General features: G+C 49.4%; 6 protein-coding genes across 6 annotated transcripts; 3 read left to right on the top strand and 3 right to left on the bottom strand.

Annotated features, from left to right (window-relative positions):
• Positions 1-476: 476 nt before the first annotated feature.
• Positions 477-2554, bottom strand: N7462_005969 (Auxin Efflux Carrier superfamily; the record flags this gene model as incomplete). Its single annotated transcript, XM_057077687.1, has 5 exons — positions 477-540; positions 641-1032; positions 1065-1889; positions 1976-2142; positions 2275-2554. 5 exons carry the CDS (start codon positions 2552-2554, stop codon positions 477-479), a joined length of 1728 nt encoding a protein of 575 aa, XP_056933267.1.
• Positions 2555-3710: 1156 nt separating this feature from the next.
• N7462_005968 (phosphatidylserine decarboxylase 1) lies at positions 3711-5356 on the bottom strand (the record flags this gene model as incomplete). Its single annotated transcript, XM_057077686.1, has 2 exons — positions 3711-3851; positions 3875-5356. The coding sequence occupies 2 exons, from the start codon at positions 5354-5356 to the stop codon at positions 3711-3713; spliced, it is 1623 nt and encodes a 540-aa protein (XP_056933266.1).
• Positions 5357-6017: 661 nt separating this feature from the next.
• Positions 6018-8210, top strand: N7462_005967 (uncharacterized protein; the record flags this gene model as incomplete). Its single annotated transcript, XM_057077685.1, has 2 exons — positions 6018-6212; positions 6300-8210. The coding sequence occupies 2 exons, from the start codon at positions 6018-6020 to the stop codon at positions 8208-8210; spliced, it is 2106 nt and encodes a 701-aa protein (XP_056933265.1).
• A 1057-nt stretch (positions 8211-9267) lies between these two features.
• On the bottom strand, positions 9268-11292 carry N7462_005966 (flavin-containing monooxygenase; the record flags this gene model as incomplete). The annotated part of the gene is made up of 9 exons (XM_057077684.1): positions 9268-9411; positions 9476-9623; positions 9684-9910; positions 9965-10102; positions 10159-10205; positions 10270-10486; positions 10543-10607; positions 10662-11069; positions 11130-11292. The coding sequence occupies 9 exons, from the start codon at positions 11290-11292 to the stop codon at positions 9268-9270; spliced, it is 1557 nt and encodes a 518-aa protein (XP_056933264.1).
• Positions 11293-11967: 675 nt separating this feature from the next.
• N7462_005965 (uncharacterized protein) lies at positions 11968-14000 on the top strand (the record flags this gene model as incomplete). The annotated part of the gene is made up of 3 exons (XM_057077683.1): positions 11968-12442; positions 12519-13212; positions 13268-14000. The coding sequence occupies 3 exons, from the start codon at positions 11968-11970 to the stop codon at positions 13998-14000; spliced, it is 1902 nt and encodes a 633-aa protein (XP_056933263.1).
• Positions 14001-14796: 796 nt separating this feature from the next.
• On the top strand, positions 14797-17949 carry N7462_005964 (tetratricopeptide repeat protein; the record flags this gene model as incomplete). The annotated part of the gene is made up of 10 exons (XM_057077682.1): positions 14797-14838; positions 14916-15105; positions 15179-15513; positions 15623-15686; positions 15764-16598; positions 16653-16686; positions 16743-16948; positions 17063-17297; positions 17351-17581; positions 17650-17949. The coding sequence occupies 10 exons, from the start codon at positions 14797-14799 to the stop codon at positions 17947-17949; spliced, it is 2472 nt and encodes an 823-aa protein (XP_056933262.1).
• Between the last annotated feature and the right edge of the window lie 262 nt (positions 17950-18211).

The raw sequence follows: 18211 nt of genomic DNA, 5'->3' as shown, positions 1-18211 counted from the left end.
AGAATGTATAGAAGATAGGGTACAGTACGATATTGACCACAAGAATTCCATGTTTTGGGTTCGAGGGGCATGGTATAGGGAGGTAAAAACGTGAAAGAAGCCCCCCCACCTAAGAATGTATATCCAACCACCGAGCCCCGGGCCAGTCAGTCATGTAAGAGAAAGTAACAAGAAAGGCAAGGTTATGAAAAAAAAATCTTATTCCCAAGCTCCAACGCCAATGCAAAGACCTCAAAACGCCCGATTTCGTAAAGTATCATCAACTCGACGTCCCATGAACCATTTTCGTTCCAAGGGCAGCGCCGGCTGGGAAAAAAAAAGAAAAGCGCAGGAGAAGGTCCACTAAAGAGTCTGTAGAGAAAAGAAAGAAAGAACGAAAGAGCCTTGCCTAGTATCGAGATTGGAGTGTTCACAATCTTGAGTTTGTAAATTTACAGTACAGAGGTAGAGGGAAAGGTGGAAAGAAATGTTGCGTGCTAGGTGGCCCATTCGACAACCTCGAGGGCACATACGACGAGGATGAGTGTGGATGGGAGGATCCTGGGAGCACGAGAGATTAGCCAACATCGGAATACGGATAAATACGCGAGGACTGTCACTCAACAGAGAGGAGAGGGCAACTAGAACGGGGTCCACATACCAGACAACATAGCTCTGGAATAGCAATCTCGACATTGCTCCCACATACACATTGTTGATTTGACAGATCTGCGCCAGCTGCAGCGCTGACGGCGCACCCGTAAGCAGGAAACAGACGATGATAAAAATGGGATCGTCCAGGATACTGATAGGCACGAACTTGGCTGTTAGGGCGAGCAGTGGCGCCATGACCAGAGTTGGGAGGAGCATGCGTGCGACCAGCGACGCGATGATCAGTTTGCGCTCGGCGTGGGGCGACTCCATGTCGGCCAAGTTCTCTTCAGAGAGGGTGTTGCGGGCGAGGTTGGCACCTAGGACGACTAGAATGAGCGGAACGGCGACCTGGGCGTTCTGGTCGACGGCGCGAGTGACACTGTTGCGGACGAAGGTGCCCTCGTCGAAAAAAGATGCTGCAGCGCCGGCACCGAGGCGACAATGATTGCGACGAGCATTGCCCATAGTGGTGGGTTCATGAAGTCCCATGTGCCACGGAGGAAAATGATAATACCATGTGAGATCGTGGAGAGCACTTTCTGGACATTCGAGGGTAGTCGGCTGTACAGCGCGCGGGTTTTCTTGTCCCAGGATTCGTGGAAAGCGCGGCGGCTGTTGCGAAGGGAGGCCTTGAATCGTTGGAAAAAGGTCTGTTCCACGTCTTCAGGGTATTGTGCGGTGCCTTCAACATCTGGGAAGGATAGGATATCGCCACGGGAGCTTTGTCGTGGCAGGAATGGACCTCGCGGAGGAGGTCCGAGAATAGATGGAGGTCTGTCGGAGTGTTGCTCTTCATGCTCTAGGACATCATGGTCTTGGGAGTGGATGGAGGTCACCTTATGGTACGGGTAGGCGCAGGTTGATACAGGAGTCTGGTCACCGGACTGGAACTCGCTGCCGCTGCTTGCAGTGCGGTGAAGGTCGTCGGAGCTTCGGGTGCGCACTAGCGGCTCATCGGGATCTGTCTGCTCTGGATTGTCACTATATCGGGCTTGACCTTGTTCAATGCGCGACTGGCCCGTCACTTGGCGCTCCTCTTCTTCTAGATAGCGGTCTTTCGGCGCGAGAAGAATGTGATATCCCCAGCTCCAGCGCACTAGCTGACCCAGCTGCTGGAAGATCAGCAGATAGAGGATGCCGCGCGCGGCAACTTCATCGTCGTTGTCGTTGGGAACGCGGTCCCAGTGCAGGCCTTGAAGGGTTTTAGAGAGAGACATGACGAGCGAAATAGGGAGGGAATTGGAGTTCCCAAAGACCTGTGCCCACCAGAGAGAGTATAGACATTAGCCATATTCCCAACTATTGCGCCTTATCAGAAATTATCAGAAAAGTCATTTCATACCGCCATCGCCGCCACAAAGTTGGCCTGGCGTTTCTTCAGCTGACAGCATCGGGACACCACAAAAGCGCATCCGTAGGAAACGCAGGTCTGGACGACAAAGATAACCGGGATGATGGCTAGGTCGGCCAAGGTTTCGGCAGTCAATTGCGAACCCAGCTTGATGAAAACTAGTTCAAGTTAGTGACCGCCGGCTCCTGTAGCTACACAGCCTAACTTCTGATCGAGGAGACCGGGGGAGGGAAGAGTCGGAGATGTGCGATGTGCGAGTGATTGGAGGGGGGGGGATCTTCTCGCCATACTTAGGCAGGGGGTGAACAAGGTGACGTTGAGATTCGCCACAAGCTTCTGCGCCTCTGCATCGAACATGCCCTGACGGGCCGCGATGTAGCCTGGCAAACTGACACAGACGACTTCCAGGACGGCCTCGAAGACCAAGAGTACGAGGTGAAAGAAGGACGGGTGGGAGGAATGGGCGCTGGGGCGGCTGGCGCCTGCCATGATCAGGCTATCGAGCGCCAACGGACTCTGTGAAGATAAGGCATTGCTGTGGACGGACCGGGGCAGGGCGAACACGGCCATCGAGGGGGCTGCAGAGAAGGGAGATGAGGAGAGAAGAAGGTTCCCGGGGAAGGGAGGAGGAGGCGACTCGATCAAGTGAATGATGATGGGGGGCGAGGGTTGGCATTCGAGCCAAGCGTCGCCGCGACCAGGGTTCGCGCCTGGCACCTTGTCTACGTTGGCTTCACCAGTCTACTGTCTATCTGTTACGAGGGGCTGTGGCTCGTATCGTCTCACCCATCATCTTGGCGGGTTCTGACACCATCTGGTGGCCGTGTTATAGACCGGACGTGGCGGTTGCAGGTGCAGCAGCTATTTGGGAATTCGGAGCTTGCGATGATCGTCGATCCCTGTTTTGGCAGCGCCTATCGAATCCGGGTTCTGAGCGGGACAGATCAGAGGGTCTTGGCCCAACCGGGCAGCTCCTCGCAGAGCAGCCTTCCGTCACAGCTACTGGAATTGGTTGCACGATGGCTGCTGTGCCCGCTTTCTGGACTTTCTGGGGACATCCAAGGATCCGCAGTGACGCAAGCGCCTGGCCATTATCGCCAGCAAATCAGTGCGGGTCGCGAGCACACGTTTGGCGCTGCGCCGGAAAAGTGGGCCCTCGCAGCGGACTTGGCGCTGATGATGATTAGTGGTGGTGAACTGGTCGGGCGTTCAATATGGAGATCGTCGACAGACGGAATCAGACCGATTAGTTGATATCCTGGCAAGAGATATTATAATGTACATCGGCTAAGTGCAGCGCATACTAACGCTTGGGAGGAGGACAGAAGAATATACTTGACAGCTGACACCGGTAACTGCAATTGCAGCTACAACTACAACCTACAACCAGTAGGTCATCAACAATAAACAAGGAAGAAATATATTGTATTACTTTTAGCAGGGGCACAATGCCCGGAATTATCAAAACGACCAACCTCATGCAACGGGATCACCGGGTTGAGACCAGGCCGGATGCAAACAACAAAATGGTATAGTACAGCAAATAACCCGCTTGCCAAACGAAGACAAGAGGGCCAAGCAAAAGATCAAGGGAAGGAGGAGGGCAAAAAGCACAGGAAACAAAGCAATGGAACCTTGCTGTACACCCAGATAGCATCATCGCAATGAATCTGGTCGAGTCCATGGGAAAGGGCAAAACAAAGGCACACTCGGGGATATAGAGTCACTAGTTCGACGCGTACCCAACAAAGCCCAGCTTCTCACCCATCTTGATACGCTGGCCCTTTTCGATACTCCACGTCCAACCGTCAGGTCGTTCCTTCTCCGGCCAGCCAGCATCGATGGATTTCCGAGATCCAAGCGGCGCCTCGAACACCAGCACAACCGTACTGCCCAGTTGGAATCCACCCATCTCCTCGCCGCGGCGGAGGGGATGCCCCCAAGCGTACGACTTGCGTGGTGGTAGGTCGCCTCCACGAAGCCGGGATTAGGCTCGCCCCGCTTAGCAGCCAACGCCGCCGCCAAGTCCGCCGCCGTATCCGTCAACAAGCTGTTGGTGCGCAGCTCCGAGTCAAAGTTGATTTTGATCGAGCCCACGTTGGTCGCACCGACTGGGATGTAACTGAAGAAACCCCAGCGCCAGCGGCCCAACAACGCCACTCGCTCGTTCAAGGTGAACAGACCCGGCAGGGTGCGTTGAAGGTATGGAGACACCGAGTACAACTCGCCGGCAAAATGACGGCGGCTCTCCACAACCCAGGCTGTGGGAGAGTGAAACCGGTGGTAATCACCAGGGGCTAGGTAGATCACACAGTAGAACAACGCATGGTTGGCGGCTGATTTCGGCGCGAACCAACTGGTTCCGTCCCCGCGGGCCAACTCTTCTTGCACCTGGACTTCCGATGTGGTCTTCGAGGCAGTGGACGCGTCAATCGAGGCCCGGCGCTGGGCAGGTTGTTCTGCATTGCCGGACAGCAATGTCGGAAGCGTATAATGAATGCCGTTCATGGTTGCAAATTCTTCGTCGGCTTTCATGTTCTCCACATCCTTCTGATTGGTTTCGGACGCTGGGTCACTCAACCGGTTGCTGTGATCGGCGTGCGCCGGGGTAGCGGCACCTAGGAGAGCATCTAGGCTGTATGTCATGCCCTTCACCTGCTCAACCTCGCCTCGCTCAATCATTCCAAACTGGAGAATCCGGCCATCGGAGGGCGATAGAAGGGCGCGAGGGTCCGGGTCGAGAGGTCGGACGCCGGGTTTTAACTTGCGATAGAAGAACGCAGCAAGATTCGGGTACGTGTGGAGATCAGGCTCGGCGACCTCGTGCAAGTTGACGCCAAAGACCCATGAGTAGAGTTTGAATCCCGGCACACGGAAATAGTATGGCAACTCGATCTCGTTAAATCGACCCCACAATCGCGAGATGGCCTTCAGGGGTAAGGTCGACATGATCTGGACTTGCCAGGGGCCCGAGGGCACAACGCGAGGGCGACGTGGTGGCCGGGCCCCATTTTCCCAATCTTCCCCGATGGCCTCTTGCGAGATACGATCACGCTCCGCACGTTGTGATTTATAGAAGTGTAGAACTCCCAACAGGCCGATGCCAAGTCCAACAGGGATTGGGTACCATTCCACCTTGGTATTGCGCAGCGCAAACCGTAGTCGAGACCCAAATCCGCCGCGGGTATTGCCTTCATGGGTTCCATCTTTATGGTATTGTCTCCAGGATTTTGAAGAAAAATGGCGCACGCTGGCCTTGTGACGGGCGGTTGCCCTGAACGAAAGGACCTCCATCGACGCAGCACCCCCAGTCACAGGGGCGGCGGGATGGCAAGGAATCAACGTCAAGTAGTTAAAAAGGCGCTTGGCCATAGTGGCCTTCAATCCATTAGAAGCTTCGTAGTGAGAGGGACTGGTTCACCTCCTTGAAGCTTCCAAAAAGAACGTTTTTCGTGAACCCAGATCGGGAAATGAGTTTAGGCCGACTCACCGCCCTCGAGATTCCGCCCGCAATACACACGGCCCGGCAGAACGGGGGACCACACGTGGAGTCGAGCAGGTCGTAGATGTTAGCTTCAACCTCTCACTCCACATTTTTTGACCGGAGGGTGATTGTTTTTGAATGAGCTCACCGAAAGCTTGTATATTTATAAGCCTGCACAATATCATTTACGGCTTCTAACCCTCTAACGCATTTGTCGCCGGCGCTGGCGTGGATCGCGTGCTTATCGATCCAGTCTTGGCTTGGTGCCAGATGTCCAGATCGAACATTAAGGCCAGCAATCCCCAGGGTGCTCATTGAGCATTTCAAACGCTTCAAACGCTTCAAACTGGAGTTGTTGCTACAGGCAACATTGTGAAGCTCAGATTTATCTACCTCAGATCGGCTTCCCCCGTTCTTGCAACTTTCCGTTATGGCCGCGCTCTCATAACCTTCACGCAACTCATCCTCATTCACAACAACGATGGCGAGCAATGAGCCTGGAATAGTGAGCACCCATGGGGATACTCCTTTGATTACAGTACATGTCTTATGCCCGTCGCTTCCTTCTCCAAATCGTTTCACTTTCACCGACATCCCACTCTCAGCAACAGTCGCACAGTTACGTGCGCGCATCACGGACACACTTCCAAACCACCCCCGCCTTCGTCACAGAGGCTCATATTCCGCGGAAAGCCTCTGTTGAATGATAACTTGACTCTCAGCAGTATCTTTGGTCCTATTGAGGTATGTGAATGGCGTGGGTGAAATCGGAGCACCACGACCCCCTCCGCGAGTAGTGCGTGACTGTCCTCTAACATAAGTTTGTTCCAGGAATCTGTGCACACAATTCACCTTGTACTGCCTCCCTCTCCTACCTCCGCCGCACCTTCAATTTCCAATCCCACTGCGCAGAGAGCGCTGAACACGGTTGAGACGGGAAACGCTTTCCGCTCAACAGGCCACCAGGTTATTCCTGACCCTGCAACTGAGGGACTCCGACTCCGTGGCCAAATGGCTTCCAACACAAACCCGGAAGATGACCTGCATGGTGTTTCTGCCAACTTTCGTCGCCACATGCACGCTCTCGCAGAGCAGCACCATGGAGTCCAAGTTCCATCTAATGCCCCGGGCCAGGAACCCTATTCGCAACTAAACGAATTCCGGCCCGCCCAGGAACGGTTTTTCCAGCATGAAGGACCTGGTGTTCTCTACCAACGCCATGTAGTGACATCAATTCCTTCAAATGAATCATTTGCATATGACCAAATTCAGCCCATGGGACCTTCTCGTGGCATGGACCATAACAACTATGATGGACGTTCCCACCACCACGGACCCTTTACTGAACCGGCATCAAGCAATGGCCATGTCCCTGCCTCTACGACCTCCCGCAGTCGCAATCGACCAAGCGACTGCTTTGATCCGTTGTATCCTGTCCATCACCCAACTGATCCTCCAAGTGATCCTCCCGCACCTCCTTCAAACCCAGCACACTACAGAACAGCACGCCATGATCTCTCTCGTCCTGAGTTTTCAAACTCTTCGCAGCCTTCTTCAAACCCCGGCTTTCCCAGCGAGAACACTCCTCCGGTTCTGGATACAGGTTCAGCAGCGCCTTCCCCTGGGGCAGCCCTTGGGATAGACCTTGCCAATATTCGAGAATTTGATGAGTTGCGGGTGCAAGTTGAGGAAGCTGAGCGCCTCGTTCATCATGGAATATCACCTTCGTCTGAGGTCATGTTCCGCGTACGAACTCGGCTCCAGGCTCTTTTCCGTGAGACACACAGTTCTCCAAGACAGAATGCTAATTTTGGCATGGCTGTAAACGATCTACTCAATCGCACCTTTGAGATCTTTCGTCTTGTCGATCGCCTGGCGATCCATCCACCGTCGATGCCAGCATTCGCTCTACCTTCTTCCATGCAGCAGGTCTTTTTGGCTACTGCCCCAGATGGCCGTCAGAGCTTGATTATGCCTCCAGGGGTTAACACCATGCCTACTACCACTCACTATCCATCTGCACTACAGCACCAGGCCTCGACTAATACTTCCGACGGAAACCATGGAGCTCATCCTCAAGGTCACCAGCTCAACCAAGATCCAGCTGCAGCCCAGAACCTTGTTCGCCAGGCACTGATCAACCAGCAGCGTCGGCGTGACGCCGAGAACATCCCCCCAGAGCGACTTCTTCGACGAATCTGGCTTTTCATTCGGCTTTACTTTGTTTGCTACATGATCAGTGGATCTGGTACCTGGATGCGCGTTCTTCTCGTCACGGGTGCTGTTATTGTCGCTTTGCTGTCCGACACTCAGATTCCCGAGCAGCTCCGGGCCATTCTTGTGGCCCCCATTCAGCGTCATCTGGAAGGCCTTGCCCACGTCGGTGGACCTGCGGAGCGTGGAGCACAGGCTGGAACAGAGCAGAATGCCGGCGACCGCCGCGCGAATACCTTCTCCGGAGAGCTCTGGCATCATCTTCGCCGCGCTGAGCGATCCATTGTCCTTCTGCTGGCAAGTCTTGTGCCAGGAATTGGCGAGCGACAGGTCGAGGCCCGCAATGCGGCCGAGGCCGAAGAACGCCGGCGTCGGGAGGAGGAAGAGGAGCGCATTCGGAGCGAGCAACGGGAGCAGGAACAGGCTCAGCAGGAAGAGACCCAGGGCGTGACCCAGCAGGAGATGGGTGCTGGGGAGCTCAGTGGCCCTGGTGAGCAGGCGATTCAGGCTGCCCCGTCTGCCCTGTAAATGGGCAGATTCCAACCATACATACATAATGACCGGCTCATTTCGATACCCCGAACCAGCGTTTACGTGAAGCTCAGCCATAGCATGATATTATCCTCGGTTTGATATCATCTCTGCCGGTCATCTATGTCTTCTACTTTCTAGCGATGGCGTTGTTCCGTTTATTTTCGTCTTTTCAAAATTTCGAGCATTCCCATTACCCTTATGGTCTCCAGCATGTTTGAGTACTTGCACCCAGGTCCATCTTTGCCCTCATTATTATTATCACTTTATCTTTTATCCACATCGAAGATATCTTCTTAGGTAGCTGGCAAAATGATTTCAGTTTCCATCTCAATTCAAGGTCAACGTAAAACAATAGGAGACAATTCAACATTATTCATCAATTGAGTCTATTATGCTTGTATTGCTGCTTTGTTCTGCGTATTCGTATGTCCAGAGTTTTTCAATCCGTCATCGAATTGCTTGACGGAATTCATCAACGATTTTTTCTTCAGATTGACTGATAGCCGAAAGATTAATTATCACAAGATGGCATTGGAACCTTTGGTTTTAGACTGGCCTTCAGTCCTAGGATGTCCACAAAACCAACGTCTGTGCAAAGATTCTTCAAAGATGGTGTACATTAAGATACTCTAATAAGATTGGTGTACATTAAGATACTCTAATAAGATCAGTTTTCTGTTCAGATCTTTCTTCCCTAGTAAAAGTCTATATTGAAGATGCATTCTAATTAAATCGTATGACACTGAAATATTCTAATAATCAAGTGTTGAGTATCCAATCTTGAGAAAGCAGAAGCATCACCTATTCAAACTTTGTCCTCCAGTGTTTAAGCAAGAAGTCATTCTTGAAGAAGTCCAAATCTCAACTCTGTCACGAACTGAGACAGAATAGAAGGGACAGAATGCATTGATGGCAGTCTTATTGCCAAAGCAACCATGAAAAGTACGAGTGCTAGCACAAAACTTAACAGTGTGTTTTTCACCCTCTGATGCTTCTCAACTGCCTGTGCCTGCAACTTTTGCGGGTTAATGTGGTACAATCACCAATGTATTTATGTTGAGGAACGGGTAAACATGGAACTTACTCCGTAAATCCAATCATCCGTGCGGTTCCAGTAGTGTGTGTCGAGCCACATGAAGTAGGAGCTCCATGGATAGACGAACCAATTCTTTTTTGTTTTGGAGTCGATAAAATACTACAAGAAACTGTGTGAGAAAGACATTGCATCAACACACATGGTGGAATGTTCGGCCGCTTACACTGCCACATGAGGTGTTGAAAATGGTCTGAGCAAGGGAGTCGTGCAGTTGACGGTTATAGGTTTCCTCCTTGTCGTATTTGACTTCCACAAATGAAGAGCGATCATTGACCACCGGCTCGATGACCTTGATAACAAGATTGGAAAAACTAGATTCTTGTGAGGAGGTATAACATTAATGTGGGGGCGTTCGGGGGTGGTTGACACACTTTTCAATGGAGTAAATTGCGGACGTGTGGCCTTTACCTGAGTTGGGGCCCAGTATGTAAAAGAAATTGGGAAATTTTGACATCGCAATAGACTTGTAGGCCTCTTTGTAACCAAATTTCTTCCAATGCTCTTCTCGGCTGTACCCTTCTCGGCCTCTTATATCAACATCGAACTGTGTGAGCGAGAACCCAGTTGCAAGGAGCTTAATTGAAGATGATTTTAGCTTCTATGTACTAAGGAAAATCATATCGCAATGATCAACTTAGCGGAATTGACCTACTATTATATCCGCGGGATATTCCTGTCCTGACTTGGTCAAAACTGACTTGGATTGAAGAGAAATGACGGCGTCATCTGTGAGGTGGATGTTGTTTTGTTGCAGACAACGAACATATTTGAGATTATCGAATATACGACGCTATTTTAATAAAAGTAAGATTCAGTCTGTGATCTGCTGTCAGAATGGTAACTTACTTTGCATCCCATGTCGTATGTTGGTATAAGAAGCGGCCAATATTTCTCTTTCAAAAAGCATCAGCATATTAGAATCAAACTTTTGGGTTGTAGATAGCTCATGGGGCTTACCGGGTGCTGTTCTAAGAATGTAATCCTTGCTCCTTTCTGCTGATTGATTTCTTGCCTTGGAGCCGGTTGCACTGATATTGAATCTAGCAGACGTGCTCTCGAGATAAAAAAATACAATCATTCTGAGGATCCAAAGAGCACCTGGCATGTAGCGGAACATAAGCTTCCAGTAACTATTAATGTCTATATTCTCATTTTGCACATAATGCTGTGGTGTCTGCACTTGTAAGCAACCACGCCTATATTATATCGTTTCGAAATTATAATGCTTACCCGGATAAATTGGCGGATACTCCTCGCTTGATCAAAAATTGCCGGTATGAGCTGAGCCGCGGAACCTGGACTTGTTTAGCATAGCGTTGATCAATGAATAATATATTGATAAACCTTACACCCGTTGCCCACAACAACCACATCTTTGTCCTCGAGATTTATATCCTCTTTCCACCTCGCGGTATGAACAATATCACCTTCGAACACATCGACTCCCGGAACTTCAAATTTATTGGGATTAACCAGCCCACCGACAGCAGATATAAGAATTTTGCATTCCTGATAAAATGATTCACCGGTTGACAGATTCCTCAACTTGACTAGCCAGGTGTTTGTCAAGTCTTGCCAATAAGCTCCTTCCCATTCAGTATTTGGGACAATATGACGGGGAATGTCAAATTTTTTGGCAACATTATTGAAGTAGTCTAGGACTTCTGGCTGGGAGGGGAAGGCTTTCGAAAAATCGGGATTTGGGCAAAAGGAGAGGCTGTAAAAGACAGCTGGAATATCAACAGCGCATCCTGGATCTTTTTCATTTTTGGGAGGTCAGTCTAATTGAAGCTTCCGAGATACTATAATTCACCTACATTTGTTCGCCCACCAAGTCCCCCCTGGCGCTGCATAACGATCATAGATAATATAGTCGTAGCAATTAAGTTTAAGCTGAAGCTGGCATGCCATAGTTAGTCCGGAAAACCCGGCTCCAATGATCATCACCTTCGTAGGGGGCTTTGTAATGGTAAAATCCATGAGGGACGATACGAGTTTGAATCCGATAACTTGAGTAAGACTTGATCTGACTGCAGTTTCCTCAATAACACGCAGAGTTAAAACCCAAATTTATATCATTGCTAGGTCGATATTATCTTGGAGAGGGAAGAGTACTAGGAGGGAATACTAGTTACAAAGATGTGCGAATTCTTTGTAGGGCTACACATGCTTATCTCGTCCCTAATTAGCAACTTCTTTCTGTGCCGATCAAGTTTACTTGATAAAATCTATCGAATCATATTATTTGAGAAGAACAACGCGGTATTTGGAATGTTGATACTTTCTGGATCAAGATTTGTGTGCAGAAGAAGCGGTTGAATGATTACAATCTGGCTACTTACTTCAACGACTAATGCATGTAGCTGGATTCAGAACTTTGTCAAAACCTAGTTGAGCACAATACATGGCTGACACATATAGCCCCTTAATCACGCATAAAGTGGCCAGAGGGGTGAAGAATCGCACACCGAGTGAGCTATATTTCTGTTGCTTAAAGGCTCTCTGAATTCATTCAATTCAATGATTCACAAGTCAATAACAATACATATTCTTGATAATTCTGCAATGATGTTACACTACTCTGCCTACATGGCTTACCTTCTTTTTACCTTTGTGATGCTTATTATTTCGTTTCGATATCAAACGAGGTCGGTCATGAAGGATATCTCTTTCATTGTTGCATCTATTATTGTGGATATTTTCCTACATTTCCATTGGTTGCAGTTTATTCAAATAATATCAGTCCTGCTTTTTGTGGGAGTTCCTGCTATTATTTTGGCTTGGATTGCGCTGATCACATGTGTTCAACGGAACTTGATCCTGTGGTCAGAAAACGGAATGGACACCCAAGACACTCTGTTAGGCAGACCTCTTCTTTTTCCGAGTCAGTTGACACATGCAAGGATGTTTCCAGAGAGATATCATTACGGGATTGACTACTTCCTTGTTGGCATTCCTGTCGGACTTTGTGGCCGCGCTGGAGCGATAATTTCGATTGACAGCTATGAGTCAAATCCAGACCATCTATCAAAAGAAACCCTAAGGTCCAAGTTATTATCGTTTTCTCGAAGTTTAATCTGGTTCAGAATCAACCCGGGTCAATACCTCCACCGTGGCGAAAGTCATCTAAGTCTGCGTTCGAAGTTGGAGCATTTTTTGATAGAAGAGGTATGTTCGAATTATCATGATAATTATCGAGCGCTAAGCTTCGCAGGGTGAGAACCCAAAGAAATATCCATACGCCTATCTTATCAGCATTCCTCAGTTTTTCTGGTGGACCAAGAGTCCAATCTCGTATTGGTATCTCTACTCTTCCACCAAAGAGCTCAGCGCGATGATTATGGAAATCAACAACTCATACGGCGAAAAGAAGAACTCGTTCTTTCGACTTCATAAAGAAGTGAATTCATCATTCCCAACCGCGAAAGCTTGCACCGAATTCAGCACTATACAAGCAAGAAGTAGTAGTGGAACCAAAGCTGTTAAATTTGTGTCGTCAGCTCCCTCCGCAAAATATTATAAGGGCACCTGGGAGAAAGACATATTTGCATCCCCATTTGAGAAGGTTGAGGGTGGTTTTACCCTCCGATTTATGGATCCTCTCGACCCTCAACCAGAAAAGGGCGGCCCACTACATTCCAACATGACTCTGATGAGCACATCAGGCAAACCAAAAATATCCAGTCGTTTGTTTTCGCAAGCTCCGCCGTTGGATCCTCTCTTAGCATCAAGCTGGGACGTAACCAAGTGTCTTCTGCGCTGGTCTTTTGTCATCCCATCGTCAATTGGTCGAATTGTAGTGGAGGCTCTTCGCATTCGCTTCAGAGGCAACATGCCTTACTTGAACAAGCCTGATGTGAAACCGAACAATATCCCACGCAATGCTTCGGAAACCGAGAGGTATTACCACATCTTCATTATGTATGTCTGGATCCTCTAACGGCTTTGTGTATAGAGTTCTAGAAGGTTTCTTTCGTCTATTCCTATTCCATCTAGTTGAATCTTGTCAGATTCCGTTGACAGTGATTTATACACCTGCCAAATCACTGCATCTTCATCCCATTTTTATGCATTCCTCAGCCAAGATGTTGACTTCGGCTCCCCCTCCCACTCTTTTGATTCAACCTCTTACACCTCAGTTTTACACCAATATTCTCAATTACGAAGACATCAAAGTGGGGCTTGCTTGTGAAATAGAAGACAAGCCTCAAGTATCCGATCCAATATCCAAGCGTTTGTGGGTCTCTGATTCCATTCTGTTAAATAATTTCATATCCTCAGCAGAGGGATCTTCTTCATTCCAAAAGCAGGCCAAACCACAGCCTGATTCAGCTGATTCCGATATGCTGGGTCTAGCTGCAGGCTATCTTGTGCCACGAAGAAATTCAAAATCCATGTCATTCATGGATTCATTCATACGTGCCTCCTGTTCGGCTCGCCAGCGTCGAAAATATAAAGCGGCACGCATTCACCGCTATCTGACAGAACGCTTTGCATTGGGTTCATACAGATTGGCTTCCGTTTATGGATTCTTGCTGCAAATTGCAGTAATGCAGGTGGCCTGGAGAAGTCTGCGACAGATGCTGTATTACCCAAATCCGTTGTGTCGGGAAAACTTTCTGGTTGCTTCAGGGGTATTTTTTCTAGGGGTCCGAGCGTGGTCGATACTGACTGATAGCCTGTACTGAACTATAGTTTGGAATAGCATGGATTGAAAGTTTATAGGGTTAAAATATTTCCATTCTTGGTTGTATGCATAACATGTGCGATATCGGAGGAAGTCGAACCGACCGACTTTGAGGTCTTAAACAGGTCCGTCCTATCGACCCTTGTGTGTACTGGTCAGCGCCTCGGCTCAAAGCTCTAGCAATCATTCATTTTTCTTAATCAACTTTCCATTTTCGTACTCTTAGCATTACAATTCTAGATCCGTACCTTTAGTTTAGTTCTTATCGAGTTGGGCTTTCTTCAACCAACGTTTTCTTTTAGTTGCACTTTGAACTTATAGGAAATATTATTTTATACTCAAAGTACCATTCGGATCTTCTTTAGACCCACCACTCAAGAAGAATACGAGTCTGCCAAGCCATTCTCAGTATGAGTGTGCGAATCACGTCACATTGACCCCATCATGGCTGTGCACATAGGGGTACGCCACCTTTTTTGGGCCCGACAGCAAATATTGAAATCATTCGACAAACTCAGAATCCGTAGCGTTAGTATATTTATTTGGTTCTCCATAATGCGATGCGCTCAATGGCATTATGGTAGTTAGTTAGTTTTCCTGCGGCCTATGCCTTTAATCACTATGACCGAAATCGCGGGCCTCGTTTTGGGAACGGCGGCGCTGTGGGAGAATCTTTGACGTCGTCGAATCTGGGCGGCGTCATGGCATGGATTATGAACTTCTGTGTGTTAAGCTGGAGGTGGAGCGGATCCGATTATTCAATTGGGGCGATTCGATTGGCTTGTCTGACTACATCAATGAGAGCAACACTGAAACCGCAGACACAAATCGAGTCTCCCGTGAGTTGAGACTAGACGTACGATTGCGGAGGGAAGAGGTAAACCAAACGGTGCTACGTCTGCTCGGATGTACCCAGCACTTGTTTCAGGATTTAGAGCGGGTGCAGAGCGTGTACGGTTTGCGACCAGCTACGCCTTTTCCTGAAACAGAAGACGGCTCTCCTGGTGCTGGTAGCTCGAATGCTCTTAGTGCAGTGTTTGCGAAAAGCTATGAGGGTCTCAAGCGGAATGCACGCGAAAGGCACAAGATCACTACTGTGGCGCGTCGTATGAAGTGGGCAATACACGACAAGAAAAAGTTTCAGGACATGGTATCAGAGATCCGAGGTTTCAACGACAGGAGAGTTTGTTCCCAGTATCAAAAAAAAGATCGCGGAAGTCATGCGAGTGGATGTCCAAGCCAGCGATAATGTCGATGAATTGCAGTTGCTGCAATATGCGACCATTGGTGATCACACCGACATCTCTGATGTGGCCAGCGCTCGGCTTGAAGAGTTGGCTATGTCAAACACCGCACGAACTGAGCTGCTGAGTGAGCAACTGGATTCGTTTACGGTGGACGATCTGGATGAAGAGAACTGGGAAGATGTGGAATATATTCGGCGCGAAGATGATAATATCACTATCACTGCCGGGGATCCCGCCATCGCAGTGGCGGAGAAAAGGTGGAATGGGGTCGAGCAATTTGTCAACAGAAAACGGTGGCCGGAGCGCTTCATTTGCAACTTATTGGGCCGTATCAGCATATAACACAAGTGACTGCACCCTGCTACTGGGGAATCAGAAACGGCGTGATATCTGGGTCGATCTGGAGAAAGGATTCGTGGCGAGCGCGCATGCGACATTCGGTGAGAACCCTCTGCTTGTTATATTGAGATCTTGACGGAATTATGAATCGGGTTGATTTAGACTCAGCAGGTATCAGACGCCTACTACAAGAAGAGGTATAAAAAACGACAGCGGCGAGATGAATACGGCTTTGAGGACAACTCTGAAGAAGACGGCGTGCTGTTTGATCTTGAGAGCTATCCCAAATATGAAAATGTGCACACGGGGACGATCACTGTCGAAGGATTTGGTCTGGAGGCATGGGAATTCGAAGAATTGCATAACGATAGGAATAATACCATTATGGTGAATTATTCTGATCCGGGCTGTATCCCTGCGAGAAAACTGCTGCGGAGGATCGATGAACTGCAAACAAGCTCTGCAAAGTTAGGTTGGAACCCGCCTCAAGACCACGAAGACCTCAAGGAATTTATCGACGACACGGGTTTGTCTTATGCCAACACAACGAATGAATACAAAAGAAGCACTCTGGTATACTCCAATTTGTTCAGTTTTCTCAATCGCACTGATGCTTTGGTCGATTTCCGTTCCACGTCGACCGTCAACACAGTATGGAATGAGGGCTCCGAAGGGAAGGGAGGGAAGTTTTGGAACCTGCTATGGCAAATCGTCGTGGCCAAGGAGTTGATCCGACGCTTCGAAGTCGATAAAACAGTCGGCTGTACCTTCAACTTTACCGGTCGAATCCTGGCCTCGATGATCATCGCTGATCAATGGCTCCAGAACATTGAGATTGGGCTGTCCGAAATGAAGATTCAACCGAAAGATATCAAACAACCGGAAACCGACGAGCTTAAAGCCAAAGCTGAAGACTTTAAGCGACAAGGCGGCGATGCGATGGCGAAGAAGGATTACCACAAAGCCATTTATTCCTACACTGAGGCTATCCGGATCGACCCGAGTAGCTCCGTGTATTGAGCCAATCGATCCGCGGCTAATCTGTCCCTGGGAAACTGTGATCACAGTCTTGAAGACGCTTATATCGCGATTCGCCTGGATGTCAAATACGCCAAAGCGTGGTCCCGTGTTGGACTCGCGGCAGTTAAACTTGGGAGGACCAAGCTGCCGTCGAGGCATACGAGAATGCCATAGCCCTTGCTGGACAAGGTGCGACAGCTGGAATGCGCCAGGGCTTGCAAGATGCCAGAGAAGCCAACACGGCGAATATGAATGCGATCAATAAGGAGAAAGATCTGTCCAAGAAGGAAGTCTTCCGCAAGGAGTTCATTGAGCAGGACTTCGAGATTGCGGCGAAGACTGTGTAAATACATTCACTGTGCCACAAGCAACAAGTCGAAGGCCTCATTCTTTTCGCAGAACCCATAAGATGACCTTGGGTCAACGAAGTTCGTGACTATGCTGAAGAACCTTATAGCAAGTTGCGGAGCGGCCAGCTTACCCCAAGGCATTTGCAAGACTGGCTCTTTAGTTTGATCCTGCCAGGCAAATGGTTCAGCTTCAAGATAATGAGCACTCTCATACTCTGCACGCCATCATTGAGTGAGACGCTCGGCGTCGCACCCTATTATAACTGCGGTCTCAGCCTTCCGAAGAGATCATACTGGCGGATCCGCACAGTTCTCGGCCGTGTACTCGGGTGTCAGACCGGCGTCAGCTCGCTTTTGGCTGGCTTGGACCCTGTCCACCTGCGGAGTTTCTTCAGACTGGTTGGAGCGACGAGGACAACTTTGACCCATCGAAGCCACGGCACATCAATTTGAAAGCACGGGCCGTCACGCCGATCGCGCATAAGGGCTGGATAAACGATATAAATATCGTTACCGGTGACGACTACGAAGATATCAAGTATGAAGGCGAAAAAGAGCTCGGGCCATGGATGGAAGAGATGAAGAACCAGGATAACTGGGTTGTGCTAGAGCCACCTGGGCGTCAGGTTAGCACTTGCGACCTCATCAATATCCAACGGAAGCGCGACCTTTCCTCAAAACCGTAAACCTTGAGCCGGACGCGAAAGCTGTCTACCGTGCTCAACTCACCTTCACTCTTGACGACACTCCAAGCGAAATTATCACCTACAAACTATATACAAACCCGGTCTTTGTCGTCCCGCCGCCATGCCAACCATGTCCATGCGGCGTTGCGCATGAAGTTCGCCGGCGCGAGCTGCCGTGCTATCAGGAGCGCAACATATGGACTATCGAGAGGCTAAAGGAGCACACGGCTGAGGACGACCCGGAACGTGGTGGGGTGATGGTGATCAATGCCACAGGGCGGGGTGCCGAGACGCTGGCTCGTGCCTGATGTAGCGAGAGAGGCAAGAATGCGGTTATTCGGTATTCTGGGGGACCATGTTTTGTCTGTGCAGTGGAGGCTGCGAGTCGAGGTGGGCTGGGGATCAAAGTGTTGATTTGGGTAAGCGGAGAGCCTTCAAGGCCTATATGAATCGGCCTTTCTAGCTAGATACTAACACCATGCCCTGGCAAATCTACCTCTCTCTCCCGACACGCATCTTGCTGGAGCATGAGCAGATCCTCTTGTCAGATTATCATATAGTGCGCAATAA

The sequence above is a fragment of the Penicillium macrosclerotiorum genome, assembly GCF_028827735.1.
Source record: "Penicillium macrosclerotiorum strain IBT 26536 chromosome Unknown utg000006l_segment0_segment0, whole genome shotgun sequence".
In the NCBI taxonomy this organism is placed as follows: Eukaryota; Fungi; Ascomycota; class Eurotiomycetes; order Eurotiales; family Aspergillaceae; genus Penicillium; species Penicillium macrosclerotiorum.
This window is presented reverse-complemented; position numbering and strand designations above follow the sequence as displayed.